Source organism: Orcinus orca, chromosome 17 (assembly GCF_937001465.1).
Source record: "Orcinus orca chromosome 17, mOrcOrc1.1, whole genome shotgun sequence".
In the NCBI taxonomy this organism is placed as follows: domain Eukaryota; kingdom Metazoa; phylum Chordata; class Mammalia; order Artiodactyla; family Delphinidae; genus Orcinus; species Orcinus orca.
The window spans coordinates 67,684,596-67,701,993 of record NC_064575.1 but is presented as its reverse complement, the minus strand read 5'-3'; the positions used below and the strand labels follow the sequence as shown (position 1 = coordinate 67,701,993).

Sequence of the window (17,398 nt, the reverse complement as noted above, 5' to 3'; positions counted from 1 at the left end):
CTCTATTGCTAGCTGAGAACCAGAAGCCTGTAGCTCTAGTGCCACGTGGGGACCCAGGCTTAGAATAAAGGTGATGTTATGGACAGAAACTAGGAAGAGGAAAAAGAGTCCTTGATAGCACCGCTGAACTTGGAAATCAGCTAACTCCGAACTTTTCCCATTACTGGGCTTCCTCTCCTGAAAGATAATTATTTTCCTTACTGCTTAATCTATTTTGGGTTTGTTCACCTGAAACTTGAAATCCTCTGTGACCTAAATGATACATGATCTTTGTGACCTTCAGTAGACACCTGTATGACTTTTTATGACTGTAACCCTTTGAGCCTCATTTCCCTTGTCTGTGAAATGAATATAATTATGTCTCAGAGTTCTTCATGGAGATTATTTGAGACGCATCACAAATCTGAGGGAAGAGGCATGAACTAATACATGCTGAGTGCCTACGAGGCCCCATGAAATAGACTGGCCCTTGTTTTAGGAAGCTTAAAGGCTAGAAGAGAAATTCAGATAATTTTGATATAAAATAGTTGAAATAGGGTCACATGCATATGGATCTTTGTACAATAAGTTTTTTAAGATCGTTCATACAATGTTGAATACTTGCCATTCCAGGCACATGATCAAATCTGAAGAGTTGGTATTTAAACCAAAACCTGAAGGATAAGTAGGGGTTAGGTGAAGAATGGGGAAGAGCAGTTCAGGCAAAGAAACATTATATACAAAGTCCAGAGGGGACAGATTATGAATGGCCTTGTTGGCCACGTTAAAGATTTTTGAATGATCTGGGTGTAAAATGAAGCCATTAGAAAGTTTTTTTTTTTTTTACTTTATTATTAAGGAAAATTTCAACATAGAAAAGTGGAAAGAGTAGTATAATAAATCCCCATGAATCCACCAATTAGCTTCAAGAATTATCAACACATGGCCAATCTCATCTCATCTATATCATTCTCTTGTCCCCCATCCATTTTTTTTTACAGTAGGTCCTTGTTGGCTCTTTATTTTAAATAAAGCAGTGTATATATTTCAATCCCAAACTCCCTAACTATGCCTCCCCTCCAGGTAACCATAAGTTCGTTCTCTAAGTCTGTGAGTCTGTTTCTGTTTTGTAGCAGAAGTCTCTTGAACCAACCTATACATTTTTAAATGGGATTGCGGGGGTCCAGCGAGGAAGAGCAGTTGGGCTGGTCACATTCTGGGGGACAGAGATGAGTAGCTTGGACCAGGGTGATGGCAGTGGAGGTGTGAAGTAGGTGGATGGGAGAAGCATTTTGAATGCAGTGCTTGCTGGCTCTGGTGATAGATACGAGGGATGTGGTGACTTATGGAGAGAGTGTGTCAAGGAGGACTCTTCAGTTTCTGTGTGAGTAACTGACAGGAGAAAGTGAATATTTTTTGGTAGAAAAACCAAGGTTCAGTATGAACATGTTAAGTGTGAGGTCTGTGATACAGTGACATTGGGATGTTGAGTCACAGTCCTACATCTGAAGCATCATGAGAGAGGTCTCTCTGGGCTGGGTTTAAAATTTGAGAGTCATGGTCAGGTTAATTGCATCAGAAGTGCTGGGAATGGATGGGACCTGTTAAGGGAGAAGTGGAGAGTGGGGAAAAGAACACCTGACTGACTACTTCTGGGAAGCCTTCCCTCATCTCTCAGGTGTAAAATATTCTTTCACAAGCCTGATCAAGAGAAAAGGAAACCCTGGGGTGCTAAGTAAAGGGAAGAATTTTAGAATCGCAGATGTCCTCTAAAGGGGAAGAATGCTGAGAAAGGGGGAGACTGAAGATCCTGGGTAAAAGGAGATTATTGATGAAGTGGAGTCTCGAGGGAGATGGGAGGGGATTGGAGGTTCTGGCCTTAAATCCTCTGAGACCAAGGGGAAGGGGATAAGGATGGAAGTTTAGCTACATTTGAAGGCTTGAGGGTCACAGGGAGATGAGAGAATTCTCCACCAGAGACCTCAAAACACACATACCAGCTATATGTACATAAGTGTGTGCACATTCACTCACACACACCCGTTGGTTCATGGATGTCATCCAGGGGGAATGTATGTTTCCTATAACATTTCCTATAACCGCTATTTCTTTGATAGTCATGGGTACACAGGAGGAACTCCTATGAGAATGAATAAATATACTCAGTATGAGCTTTAGATTTTATTTGTGAGGGTATCTGCGTTAAAGGATGTGGAGAGTTAAGGTGAAAATAGGAAACTACTAGGCTGAGCTCCCTTAAACCCTCCACTCTGACCTTTCCTTCTTTCATGGAGGAGTAGTAACTGTTTTAAAACCACTAGTTCTTTTGTTTCTTGTCTGCCTCTTCTATTGGATTGTGAGTTCTTTGAAGCTAACATCTGTCGTATATAAATCCGTGCTTGCAGGACCTGGTCCAGGAACAGCACACAGTAAGTGCTCAGTAAATTTGCTGAATGACTGCAAGAGGGTGGATTTGAGTGGATGCTTGAAGAATAGAGAAGATTCAGAAATGGGAGGGAATGAGCAGTTTTCCAAATGGAAGCAGAGATACACACTAAACTGCAGGGGTTGAAATGATTGCATGTGTGGAAGGCAGTACCCAAGTTGCCTGATTTGGTGTTGTCGTCTGTAATGTGGGGATTAGTTGCTTGCTCAAGGTCAAACAACTTGGAACTGATGGTTCCTGGATTTGTACTCTAGTCTTCCTGACTTCAAAGCTCAGGATTTCCCACCATACCATGCTCCCTCTTCACCAAATCATTTCCCATAATTATGACCCCCACCTCTCAACTTGGAGATTCCTTGTATCTTCCCACATAGGCCAGATGAAATATTGTCTTTCATGGACACCTCCTTTATTTATAGGATCTGTTTTCTCAGTTTAGATTTTTTCCTCTTTCCTAGCTCTCCACTGCGGTTTGAATCCACGGGGTATTGATCACCCTGCCCGTGCTGAAGGTATTAAACTGCAAATTGAAGGTGAAGGTGTTGATTCTCACTCTATTAAAAACAAAAATTACCAGAAGGTGCTTGACCAAAAAGGAACCCCCAAGCGACTGCAGGCAGAAGCCGAGACGGCTAAGGTAGGTAATAATCCAGTAAGTTAAGGAGATTCTGAAGCTGCAGCTTTGCTATTTCGTGGTCCAGCCCCAGATAAGAACTGATGGTGCTTTCGTTAATTAGCGTTGTATCTTCAGATAAAGAAACACTGCTCCTTGATTGCAGGTAATGAGAAATGAAAATATTGACCGCATACCCTTTAGAGTGAAATTGAAACACGTTTGTGGTCAGTTTCATCGCATGAGGCTCTGAGGATGGTATAGAATGAGCTACAGGGAAGAGTGCCTTGGACTTAAAGCTGAAAGATTTGTTTGCCAGGCTCAGATTTATCATTTTATGATATTGGACAAGTCCTGTGACTTTTCAAGCCTCAGATTTTTCACCTGTAGAATGGGTTATCAGAAAAACTCCATCCTCCATTAGGTTGAACAGATGAAATAATATTATGTATGTGCAAGTGTTTTGTAAAAGCCCCAGTTGGCTGCATGAGTATGAGGGGGCTTTTTGCTGACAACCACAATAACAAGTAATATTTTATTAAATATATACATACATGCCAGGTGCTGTTTGAAGGACTCTTGATATACTGGCTTATTGTCTCCCTGTAACAATTCTATGAGGTAGACAATAGTAAACAAGACCCTAATTGATGAAAGGTGTAATTGTTTTATTTTGTTGCAGGATATTTTGTTCTTTTAGTCTTTTAGCCTAGATGTTGGTATAAAACACACCTTGGTAAACTGGGAGGATGGATGTTTCTTTAGTAAGAGCAGCGTCTTTCAAAGGTTTTCTGCAATGGAACTGGCACTATATGGGTTTTTGTCTGCAGTCAGTGAAGATGCTCTTGTTGGTGGTGTATATTAGTTTGCCCCTTGGAAATTGAGAGGACTAATCTTCGTGTGGTTATTTGATTTCTCCCTCGTGCATTTCCTTCAAAGGAATTTCCTTTCAAATGTTCGTTGAGTGGATGAATATGTGCACGCCTTGGAAAGCAAACGTTGCAATCATCCAAGGAAAACCTTAAGTAGAAAGGTCACTTGGCTGTCATACAATAACCACCACTCCCCCAAAAAATGCCTTCTGAAATCAGATGTGAATTTTTCTTCTTTATCTATAGTTTTGAATAATTACCATGGCTCCTTCCCTTCTTTAGTGTGGATAATTAAAAGCTGATGACATAATGAGTGTCTGTGTGTCTGTGTTGTAGGGAGTGGAGAATGATTAGCAAGGGAGATATTGCAGATATTTTGCACTAGATATTGTAGCTGAAAGAAATTGCACCTTATAGGAAACTGGTTGATTATTGAGGTTTGGTCTGTAAGAGGAGCTGGGAATAAGTGAGCCCTCTTATGACATCTAAATCCGATCAGCCAGTGGTGCCATCTTGAAAGAGTGAGAAAAGAATGTCTTGAGGGTCTTCTTTAACTAGGAAGATAATGGTCTGAGTGGGATCTTTTCAAAGAGATGCTTAAAATATTAAAAATGAGAGTGGAGAAAAAGAAAACAAGTTATTGACATTTGCCTGATTTAATTCACCTTTCAACATGTCCAGATTCTCTTTTATTTGCACAACAGATTGGTGATATAAGAAGTTTGATTCAAACCTGACAGGATTTGATAACTTCTGAATTATTTGGAACGTGTGCAATTGTAGTAAACCCTGAATTTTCATGTCAGTAGCACCTGCCTTTGCCTCTAGATCATTTTACGTTTGCTTTGCTAAAAACCTACTTCACTTGAGAACGTGGTTGTCCATAATGAACCTTTCCTCAGGAATAGCCTACAGCTGGAAACCACGCTCATCTGAGTTTGTCCAGATCACCTACAATGAAACCCCCAAACAGGGTTGAGAGGGGATTCTGAATGTCTTCACATTGACATGTTTAGGAGGGAACAGACAAGGAGCTCTTGTTACAAAGTATTTATTTTTTCATGCAGGACTTGATGACAATGGTGGTTGCTGGGGGGAGAAAATAAAAAGAGCTTGATTACTGCAGACCTGCGGTGTCACATACCCTGGAGATTCTGAGCCACAGACAATGTGAACATGTTCTGTGCATGTACAGACACATTGAAATGTGCCCTCCTGGTACACTTAGAGGGTTATTGGAGTTGTGAGTCATCCTTTTTCCTTGGGTAAATAATTGAATCTCTGGTAACTTGACCTACTCTAAACTTACCCTAAAAAACCTCTGGCTAGAAATGCACGCACTTAAAGCCACTCAGTAGTGTAAGTTGGTACAGATTTTCTGGAGGACAGTCTGATAGAGTTATCAACATTTTAAATGTGTATAAGTTTTGAGCCAGTAATTCCCTCTCTAGGAACTTGTCCCAAGGAAATAATCATCCAGATGTGCAAAGATGGCTGCAGGAGAATGGTCACTCTAGCAATGTTTATAATATGAAAACAATGTCCTTTCATAGGACATTGGCTGAAGAAACTGTGTGTTCGTGGAATGGAATAGAGTTCTCCCTTTATAAGGGTGAGGGAGACCTATGTGTATTTATCTTAGTCTATTCAGGCTGCTACAAAAATACCTTAAACTAGGTGACTTATAAACAATAGAAATTTATTTCTCACAGTTATGAAGGCTGGGAAGCTCAGGATCAAGGTGCCACCAGACTGAGTGTCTGATGAGAGCCTGCTTCCTGGTTTATAGACAGTCGTCATCACACTGTCCTCACATGGTGGAAAGGGACCAGGAATCTCTCTGGAGTCTCTTTTACAAGGGCACTAATCCCATTCATGAGGGCTCCACCCTCATCACCTAAGCACCTCCCAAAGGCCCCTCCTTCTAATACTATCACATTGGGGGTTAGGTTTCAGCCTGTGAATTTTAGGGAGACACAGACATTCGTCTGTAGCAGTGTTTATGTGGGAAAATGAGTACGCTGCTATTTTAGAGTGGGGAGAGGAGGGAGAAGGGCAAGTTACTGCACACTGTAAAACGTTCCCGTTTTCGTAAAAATATCTTTTCTCTGTAAAAAGGCATCAGCGAGTCTGAAAGAGTTCATTCCACAGTTTGAGCAGCAGTTTACATCTGGAGCTGAGATTATGGGGGAAACTTTCTTTTTCTGCACTTGAGTTTTTTTGTTTTTTTTAAAGATATGTACCCTTTCAAGCATATTTATTTTCAAGCCCTTTTCAGATTGCCCCATTAACTTAAGCAGCTCATCCATGACTTTTCCTGTTTGTTGAGTCTGTGTTCTGCCTTTGAGGGTGCTGTCTTTCCTCCCGTGGCTCCTAATTCTTGCTGGTTATTTGCCAAGGGGGAGTTATCTCGGGGACTAAGCATGCCTTGGGCTGTGGAGGCCATTTGATGAGGTGCTTTTGTAGTCTTTGTGCTGCTGAAGCAAGCACTGATGAGGTGCTTTTGTGTCTGTCTCTTCCTGAACTTTTTGGGATGTAACAGCTTTGACCAGGTGTTTAATTATGTTTCAATTTGATGTTCTCTTTGCTGACTCACTACACGAATCAGGTCCCCCCAGATGTGCCATCTGCAGGCTTCACACAGGAACCTGGTTCTAGCGTGCTATCACGCCTGTAGGTTCTGCCACTTTTGGTCTGGCCAAGTTGGACTTTGAAACCAATCCCTGTTCCAGATCTCCAGCAGGCATACTGTGCTTCAGTCCTCCTCATTGCTGTGGGCTCCTGGCACCTAGAGATGTCTCTTTGGCCTTATATAAATTTAAAAATATATTTTCTAGTATCTTTAAGTTTTTAGAGCCTGAGAGGGGATTGTATAGCACAAGTTTAATCTGCTGTCTTGACCCTGAAATTTACATTGCTTTCATAATTAAAAAATATCTCTATCGCTACATATCTTTGGAACAATCATCCTTTTTGTTTCTTTATCTTAAATGTGATTTGGCACCCTTGGCCCCAGTCACTCTAAAGACTAGGGCCCTGATTCCAGAAAGAGGTTATCGGTCCTATGAGTTGCCATCAGCTCTTATAGACAAAAGAGAAATCAATAGAGAACCAAGCTCACTTTGTTTTGTTTTTTTGTGGTTTTTTTTTTTTTGGCTGCACCGCATGGCATGAGGGATTTTAGTTCCCCAACCAGAGATCAAACCCGTGCCCCCCCCTGCAGTGGAAGCACAGAGTCTTAACCGCTGGACCGCCAGGGAGCTGGACCCCCAAGCTCACTTTTAATCCTTATTATTAGGTAGCATAGAGTCTAGTTGGAAAAAAAAAAAAGAAACAGATTCAATTGAATTGTGGATTTGCAAAAGCTATTTACCATTGGGAGTGCTAAATGCCAGTGAGGATTTAGGAATTCAGAGAGTATGCATGCCATACCACAGCTGCAGTTATAAGTTCAAAATGCAAAAACTATGTTGACTTAGCTTTACAGGTGGATACCAGGCAAGAGATAGTATGTACAGCATTTCATCTCATCGGGAGGGCCAGAAGGTATGAAGGTACACAGCTGCTTCTGTTCCTTCACCCACACAGGGGCACCTACCACTGCCACAGATGAGAGCTGAGGTGAGGATGAGTTTCCTTGACTCACAGAAGGCACAGCCTCTTTTTCCCACCATTCATTTTACCATTCGAGTCATGTGGGCCCAAGGCCATCTCACAGGTCCTGTAGACCAGGTGTGGTCCACATAGCAGTTTTCAAGGAAGCAGCGCTGGGAGCCCCTGGGGTCCTTCCCGGACAGGCCTGAGGTTAATGAACCCTTCCTTCCAGAGCAGTAGGCATGGGGCTGCCAGAGGGTAGGTACTCCAGGAGAGGAAGAAATGCATCTATGCTGTGAAATATGGGTAACATTCAGATATGCAGTAGTAAGGATGGAAGACATCCTTAGCAGTGGTGTAGCCACAGACATCCTCAGGTGCTCTCGGCAACAGTCTCCTTGAGTCCAGGTTTGTGTTGCGGAAGATGAGGTTGGAACAGTAGGTTGGGGCCCAGTCGTATGGGATTTGAATGTTAGCGTAGATTTATTTTCTATCTGCACCATCCACTATGGTAGCCACTAGCCATGTGTGGCTATTAAATCCATTAAAAATGAATAAAATGGGGCTTCCCTGGTGGCGCAGTGCTTGAGAGTCCGCCTGCCGATGCAGGGGACGCGGGTTCGTGCCCCGGTCCGGGAAGATCCCACATGCTGCGGAGCGGCTAGGCCCATGAGCCATGGCCGCTGAGCCTGCGCGTCCGGAGCCTGTGCTCCGCAACGGGAGAGGCCACAACAGTGAGAGGCCCGCGTACAGCAAAAAAAAAAGAATAAAATGAAAAATTGTTTCCTTGGTCACACCAGCAAAATTTCAACTGTTCTCCATGTGTCTAGGGATTACTGTCTTGGATAGCACAGACATAGAACATCACAGAAAGTTCTGTTGGACAGGCTGCTCTGGTTTGTGGAAGCCATTGAAGTTTTCTGGGTATAGGAGTGAGTAAGATGAAAAGATGGAATTGTGTGATCTGACCCTTGTCCTTGGGCCTGGGGGGACATGTGCTTCAATCATGAGAAAAATGTGGAAAGGGGAGTCTGTTTTGAAAGTGATATCCCTAAATGCTCTGATGGTTGGAATTTGAGTTTCCATGGCAACTCGGGCTTTGGAATAAGATCAGCGCATCAGCAAACAGTATCCTGGCTGTTCACCTTGGAACTCTGGAATGTGTCCTCACAAGTGGCCTAAATACAGCATTGGGAAACTAGAAACTCTTCACTTCTAGACTTGCTTTTCTAGGTGCTTATGAGGAAACTTACCCTGTGTTTTCATGCCTATGAAAGAAGGCTTTCATAAGGTTAATCTTTATTTTTTCTTGACAGCAATGCTAATTCACCAGAGCCTGTAAAGTGGTGAATCAGAGTAATGATCAAGAGTCTTGGTGGCTTTTTGTGTGTCGCTCTTATATGTGTCACTGCCCCCTTTTTATTTATAAAATCTGTTTTGCAGCTGAGAAAACAAAGAATTTGAATGGCTTGCCAAAACTTCGTTTCTGGCTAAAAATTGGAGGAAGATAAAATTCACATCTAAGTATAATGACCCTGAAACCATGATTTTTTTTCACTCCTTTTAACATTAAATGTACAAATGATTTATTTATTTGAAAAGAAAATATAACCTGATATACTGAGAATCTGGCCAACTAGGCGAAAGAAGAGGTTAAAACGCTGCCTGTATCCTTCCTTTCTTGGATAGAAACACAGCAGATCTTTATTGCTGTATTACATAAGGGAGATGCAGCGCCAGCACCCAAAACAGTGAATAATTGCGTGCATTTGGCTTTGGGACGCATTCTGTGAATCTCTGGCAGCAGATAGCCTTTTCTCATTAGGCTAATATTAGATTCAGTTTGTGTTTCTTTGGCACTGAGTTAAAGGAGCTGGCCTGGAATTTTGTGCTGGAGGCAGGAGGAGGAGAAAGCCTGGTGCTTTGGATGAGCCACAGGTGGATAAATGAGAGTTGACTGGAGAGCCGCTGGTGGACGTTTGTAAGAGTGGTCAGGAAGCAGTAATCTGGGATTGAAATGGAAAGTTCAAAGGATTTTGACTTGGGTTAAAGATGAAGGGTGGATTGTACTTAACCTTGATCAAATTACATGGCTCAGCTGCCTCTGAGAAGGTCTGTAGCAATTTGGGGATAGAATGATCTAATTCTTGGCTCTCTGTATTTCTTGGCTTGGGGATCAAGAGTGTCTCCAAAAGAAGCTGCCAACCCAATATAATGTCACCAATGATAGGAAAGGACATAACGCATGGGAAACATAATGAGCACATCCTTAGCTAAGAATTGTCAGGGGTCAGAATAAGAGAGACAAGCCAGAATGACTTCATGCTATGTGAGTTCCAGCTCCCCCCAACCCACCCCATATATGCACTGGGCACTTGGAAAGAAAGAAACTACAGTTAACCCATATTTGAAAAGGTAAGCATTTATTACCAAAGTGTTGAGCTCTGAAAAGTGTAACAATAGAGCATGTATTTGAGCCACCGTTTCATGGTACAATCAACCAAGAAGGAACCTTAGGGAACATCTGACTACCTGATTTATTTTATAGGTGAGGATGAGAATATATGGCTTCTCCAAAATCTTGAAGCTAGTAGTGGCATAGCCTAGCCTAAAACATAGTAATTCTGACCCATGGCCACTGCTTTCCACTCTGTTGTGCTGACAAATCTTATACAAAGCAACAAGAGCCTGCAGCCATTTGGTTAATCTTCCTTTTCTTGTGTACCAAGACTGTAGTACATGCCGTTTGAGGATGCAAAATGGAAAGTTGCATCAGGGGAGGTGGAACCCCTATCAGTGGGTGGATCAGAGCCCAGTTACAATTCCATCGACAGTTTTGACACAGCAAAGATAGGCTTCTGGAAGAAAGGGCATTTGAGTTCTAAGGGTGGCTCGTCTGGTAGCACTCTGCCCAAATGCGTTTCTTTTCCAGCCTGAAATGCTGGAGATAATATGTAAACCTTTCAACCATGGAAGCAGTTAGAATCATAACAGAACTGATTGAGAGATTTCAGAATTGTATGTATCTGTATAAAGGCAAGGGTATAATTTATACCTAAGAAAGAGACAGACGTAGGTGGCGCACAGGACAGCAGTGAACTTCTTCTGTAGCTGTGTTGAAAAGACTCCCAGTCCTTGGTGGGTGATGCTGGAAAAGCCGTATCTCAAAGCCCTGGTCAACTCAGCTGAGCGAAGAACTCAAGAAGCAGATAAAGTAGAACTTGAGAGAGAAGCTTGAGGCCGAGTAAGGTGAACAGCAGAAGGTGGTGGAAGAAAGCAGGGTTGGGCCTTTGCACACACAGCTAGAAGGCTGATTCTAGCTCCTGGTGAGGGGCACTGTCGTTCAACAGACACGCACCATCTCTGAGCATATAGTGTCACCCTCTTTCTCTCTACATACACACCAGATGCTAAAACGTTTTATAAAATCCATATTATTAAGATCTTTAAGTGTATCTTTGCTTTCCCTGGTATCCTATGTCATAGTTGCTGTTGAACTATGAATACTTGCACTCAGGTGACCATTGAGAACAGGGGTGTACAAACTTTTGCTGTCAAGGGCCAATGGCTCTGCATGGTGGATGTTGCAGTCCCCACGTGACTTTGAGGAAGTGGATGCATTTCACTGAGATGCTTACGGGGGACCTGTGGTTGAGATGCGCATCTTCACTGCTCCACATTGGCTCAGCTGTGCCTCAGCCCATGGGAGGAGCTGGGCCGCTCAGCTTTAGACACTGCACACCCATCATTCTGGAGCAGTGTTGGGGGAGGGTGAGAGGTGGCCAGGGTACTTGGAATCATTTTTTAAAAACACCTTGCTTTCTCTTCTTTCTTCTCTATAAATATACAAATGGCTACTGCTTATGTTCTGTTTGGATATAAATTGCCAAAAGTTAATAGCTGTAAAGGGAAAAAAACATGGTAATAAGTAATACAGCATTTTAAACTGTCCTGGCATCACTTATACATTGAGAAAAATAGAGTATTCCATTATGTAAAAAAAAAAAAAATGCAAATTGCACAGCCAGTTCTGTTGTTTAGAGATCAATTATTCATCAGCACATCGTGTTCAGTCGTTCTACCCCCACTGCGTATTCTGAAATCCACACATGTTCCACCTCCACTGCTATCACCCGGGTCGACCTCATCATCTCTTAACCGGCTTCCACTTCACTCTTGCCCTCCTGTGATCCATTCTTCACCCGGTGGTCTTGAATCAAAGGATACCACTCACCAGCTTAGCATCCTTAATGGTTTTTCCTAGCACTTAAAGTAAAAATCCAGACCTCATTCCCATGGTAAGAACCCAAGATATTTCGGCCGTGCTTGACCTCCCTAATCCCACCTCATATCAGGCTTTCCTCTGGCTGTCTGAGCTCCAGACATACCTGTCTTTCTGTTTCTCGAATACACCAAGGTCATGCTCTCTTGAGCACATTCATACTTGCCATCCAGTCTGCCTGTATTTGCCCCCTTGATCATTGCACCACTGGTTCCTTATCACGTAGGTCTCAGTCAAATGTCCCTCTGCAGAGAAGCCTGACCGCTCCAGTCACACTTTCTGACATCACTGTTTGTCCTCTGTAGAGCTTCTTCCTGTCTGAAATCATCCTATTTATTTTCTGTGTCTCCAGTAAAATGTAAACTCCTTGAGAGCAGTGACCTTGACTATCTTGTTCACTGCTACAGCATCAGTGCCTGCTACAGGGTGCAGCACATCATAAAGAATACACTTTTGATTTGATAAATGAAATTAGCTGATGTGACCCAGAAGTCCCTTGCCTCTGGGTCTTCCTTTCTTTTGCCTCATAGTTATTTCTTTATCTTTAACCTCTCTACAAGCAAGCAGGAGGATACATCTTGCTGGATCCTGTAACAATTGTCAGTGGCAGGGAATGCTTTTCTGGACAGTGGGTGCAAGTGGAACATTGTCCACAGGATGAGCAAGGGATACTTCCATAGCTACTCCATTACCCTTCATCCTCAAAGTCTAGGTTGTCCCTTAGACTAGGCAAATACCTATTTGTAGTCTGTGGTAGGCAAACTTCACTTAGGCCAAGAGTCTTCAACCTGCAGTTGAGGACCAGTGATCTCTCTGCTACCTCCAGGGTTGGCCAAGACTTCAGATGGCGAGGTTCCTTCACCCCCACCCATAGCTATTCACCATCCTCAGTGTAAGCATCAGCTGACTACCCTGATTTCTGTCCCATTTCCTTGAAGTCAAAACTTGAAGGTAATAGAAAGCAGCAGCTTCTGCTTAAATGATCAGGAACTCCTGACTTAAATTGAAAATCAGACCACCAGGTACCAAGCAACACCTAAAACATTATTGCCAGGGTTTTTATGAATTAGAAATAGTTTTCAAATGTTGCTTTCACATGTGACCATACATATCTATTAGTCTGCTTGAGCTGCTGTAACAAAATTCCATAGATTAGGTAGCTTCAATAATAGACATGTATTTCTTACAGTGCTGGAGGCTGGAGAGTCCAAGATCAAGGTACCATCCAATGTGGTTCCTGGCAAGGGCCCTTTTCCTGACTTGCTGATGGAAACCTTCTGCCTGTGTCCTCACATGGTAGAGAGAAAGTGAGCTCTAGTCTCTCTTCCCCTTCTTAAAAGGACACTACTCCTATCATGGGGCCGCACCCTCATGACCTTATCTAAATCTAAGCATCTCCCAAAGGCCCTATCTCCAAATATCACCACATTGAGGGTTAGGGCTTCAACATACGAATTTGGGAGGGGCCACAAACATTTGGTCCAGAATATATACCAAATGTGCATTTTGGCCAAATGGCAGAGTGTTCAGTCACTATTTGGCTGAAGTGGAATATTATCATCCTAGAAGAAATGTCTGTCATACAAGGATAAACCTGAAATATTAGTAAGAATACCTATTTATTACAACTTAAAGTTATACCAAGCAGATTTTTTTTTTTAAATTGGCATTGTAGTGCAGTGTAATAATTCCTCAGAGCTGTCGGCTTCTGTGGTTTTTATATTGCACATTTATGATACTGAAAATATACCCTTTCAACTGAGGTCAGTGAAGGAGCAACATACATCTTGGTCCAGCTCTGCCACTACAGGGTCGTGCTAATGGTGATATTCCCAAGTCATTAAGCCTTCATCCTCTCCGATGATAACTGACTGAAATAAAGACTTCAACTCTTGGACTTGCCATCTTAGTTGAAGCTCATGAGGCAATTTCATTGAAACAATCCCATGAACTAAAGCTTCGGGCTGTATTTTTTAATAAGTTTATTTATTTTTGACTGCATTGGGTCTTCATTGCTGCTCACGGGCTTTCTCTAGTTGTGGCAAGTGGCGGCTACTCTTTGTTGCAGTGCAGGGGCTTCTCATTGCGGTGGCTTCTCTTGCTGTGGAGCACGGGCTCTAGGTATGCAGGCTTCAGTAGTTGTGGCACACAAGCTCAGTAGTTGTGGAGCATGGGCTTAGTTGCTCCGTGGCATGTGGGATCTTCCCAGACCAGGGCTCGAACCTGCGTCCCCTGCATTGGCAGGCGGATTCTTAACCACTGCGCCACCAGTGAAATCCCTGGGCTGTATTTGAAGAAGATGCTTTTTAAAAATTCTCAAGATCAAGCTGAATTTTGTTGCCATCCCTGTGGTTTTCTTTCTTCAAAGATGTTTTCACAGTACTCATTGTAAAACATGATTTTCAATTCAGCCAGAATGATCTTGTGAATGTGTCCGTCAGATCATGTTGTTCCTTTGCTCAGACTCCTCTCATCACTCCCCATTTTCCTCAAATTAAAAGCCAAAGTCCTTTGGTGCCCTCTGGGACCCAGCATGAGCTGTTCCCTGGCAAGTCACTCATGTCTGCTGCTATACTCTTCCATGTTTAGGCTGCTCCTGGATTAAACCAGGTATCTTCCCACCTCAGAGCCCTTGTGCTGCCTGTTCCCTCTGCCTGCGATGTCTTTTTCTCAGGATGCACAAGGCTCACTCCTTCATCTTCTTAAAATCTTTGCTCACACATAACCTCAGGGAGGTTTACTGGGCTGTTGTATCAATATTTAAATAATGACCTCTTTCCCAGTGCCTCTGATCCCCGGCTCTTTTGTTATTCCCACTCAACATACCCATCGCTTTCTGAAACAGTGTATGATCTCCTTATCTATTATGTGTATTATTATTTTATGTCATCCATCTGAGTGTAAACTGTGTGAGGGCAGGGACCTGATTTGTTTTTTGATCCCTAAGACTACTAACCATGCTTGGCACTTCATAGGGGCACAATTATTTGTTGTTTAAATGAATTCTTGTAATCAATGTGCATTTAATTTTCACCTGACTGATAAACTTTTAATAGAAAAACCAGGAGGTTTTCCAAGTTACATGTAAAACGCCTCCTTTTATTGGAAAGGGAATTTTCACATAGCACTAGTAAGCCCAAAGAAACATCCCTATCTGTGTTACTAGCAGTGCTATGATGATCAGATGTTTAAGTAACCTACGTGATCGAATGATCATTAATTGTGCACAAGGTCAAGGTTGCCAAAAATAGAGCTGAAATGGCGTTTGGCTACTTGGCCTGCCAAAAACCAAGGCTGAAGCCAAATCCTAACGGAATTTTGGCCAAATGCCACAACCAAAGCTGAACTTCATTGCCTCCCTGTTCTTTATGTAATTAAGCAGATTAGCTCCTAAATGCTTTCATGTCTGACTTGCCCATTGTGTAATCTGGTTTTGGGGAGAAATCTGATACCAGCCTTTTCTCCTGTTGTACTAAATAGACAAAAAAGGGTTAACGCTATACATGCCTGGATAGTAGTGACTTCTTGGAGGTAGCCAGAACTGTAACAAACAAACAGAAGAGAGAAAGGCATCAAAGCTTGGATTTGTTATCAGGCAGGACGTTTTATAGAGGATACGCACTTTCACTATTCTCATTGCTCTTTACATAACAGCAAAGAACATAGACTCTGGGACCTAGGGTGTAGTCCCTATTCTACCCTGCTACATGCTAGCTGTATAACCTGGGGCTAATTTCTTGTCCTTCCTCTGTCTCAGTGTCTTCATCTGTAGGGGTAATCATAGTATGTACCTCAGTGGGTGGTTGCTAGTATCATTGGAATTTATACACTAAGTGCTCAAAAAGACTCCTGGCATATAGTAAGCATGCGGTTAAGTTTGCTACTATCATTGTTCTTAATATCATCATTACTGTCAGAAAATATTTTGGCAAGACGGATTAGAGAAAATGCTTTTTTTTTTTCCAGCAGAGGTTTCGAATTGGCTGCCTGCAGCCCTATTGGGTCTACCAACGCATTTTGTTTGCCCACACGAACTTAAGGTTTAAATGAATTCTTCAGCAGTGGAAAACCCCTGAAGTTCTTCATTTAAATGCTTCGGATTTCCCACTTCACTTGAAAATTTTTTAAAACTCTGGAAATGATAAGCCTAAATTGGTACCAGCTGGAGTTGTCAGCAGCTGCCCCTTTTAGATGAGCAGTCTCTCCACTTAGGTTCGGTCTATGCCTGGCCCTCTTCACTCATGATGTTTCCTGCTAGGCTTCTATAGGGAGTTCAGTTTGTGACCTTCAGGGTACAGGACGCTGACATAGTATAAAAAGTATAGTTAACCCTGTCTTATTTAGTGAGAATGGCTTTTATCTCCTTAAAATGCACATATCATTCAACATTCAAAGTATCTGTTAGAGCCCTTCTCTGGTGATACCTATATTGAATAAAACAGAAGTAGAAACTAGGTCTCAAATATGTGCTATGATACAAGTTCTAATATATATTTGGAAGGAAACCTACCACAGCCTGAGAAACTGAGGTAGAAAATAAAATTGAAGTAGAGGATTCGGGAGGGAAGGTAAAAAGGGAGGGAAGGCTGCTTTCTGAAATGAAATCTCCATGTTAGAAAGGAGCAGCCTTGCCAAAAGATGGGACAGCTTGTGCAAGGGCCCTGAGGTAGGGAAGAACATCTCCTGCTGAGGAATGGATAGAGACCAATGTTGCAAGTGTACAAATGGCTCAAGATGATATTGGAGAGATCCTGTGGTTTTGCCTGAATTTTCTGTTTAGTTCAATGGAGAAATCCATGGAAGGTTTCACACAGGGGAGGGGCTTACAAAGAGAAGATCCTAGCTGCTTCTCAGAGGGTTTGTTAGAAGCAAGCAGGAGGAGAAACAGGGAGACTAGGAAGTGGATACTGGAGCTGATGGAGGTGAGAGATGGTGTCTCGGGCCAGGGTGATACCAGTAGAAGTGGAGAGAAGTGGGCAAACCTGAAGTTTATTTTGAAGGCAGAAGTGGTAAGATGTGATTAGGTGTAACCCAGGAGGCAAAGGGAGGAATCGAGGATGACTCTGAAGTCCCTGGTTTGAGCAGATACCTGTACATTGGTGTTATTTAGTAAGATGGAGAAAAATGGCAAGGAGGGGAGGATGTTGAAAGGGGAAGATTTGAGGTGAAATCAGAAGTTTCATTTTGACCGTATTTTATGACTTCTGAGTTACATCCCAGAGAAAGTGTCAAGTAAGCCATTAAACTTTCGAATCCAGGTTTCCAAGGGAGGTCTCAGCTACAGCTGTAGATCAGCAGTCACATCTGTCACGCTGTGGTGTGTACCTGTGTGTGTGTGTGTGTGTGTGTGTGTGTGTGTGTGTGTGTGTGTTGGTGGGGGGGGGTATAAAATATGTAGAAACCAAGGGATTTTTTTCATTGGTCCTTACCTCTAGGAGGTTGTATCTCTGGTTTCCCTGCCTCTGCTGCTGCTGCTACTACTTGGTTATCCTTGCCATGTTATCATTGAACTTTGACCTAAGGACTAGGCTGTTCAGTTTGGAGGGTAATGACATAGCATGAAAGCACTTGGGTAGAAATAGCTCATCTTAACTTTTTTCTTTTCAGCCTAA

General features: G+C 42.6%; 2 protein-coding genes across 3 annotated transcripts in view; one reads left to right on the top strand and one right to left on the bottom strand.

The window, feature by feature from the left end:
* Positions 1–17,398, top strand: part of SAMD12 (sterile alpha motif domain containing 12) — a 410,354-nt gene that overhangs the window by 33,889 nt on the left and 359,067 nt on the right. For both annotated transcript variants that reach the window (XM_033419918.2, XM_004265368.4), the window contains exon 2: positions 2,884–3,062. In XM_033419918.2, the coding sequence (XP_033275809.1) occupies positions 2,884–3,062 (179 nt within the window). The remainder of the gene's footprint in view (positions 1–2,883; positions 3,063–17,398) is intronic.
* The window catches only part of LOC125961775 (uncharacterized), a 265,975-nt gene that overhangs the window by 136,374 nt on the left and 112,203 nt on the right, over positions 1–17,398 (bottom strand). The window lies entirely within an intron of this gene.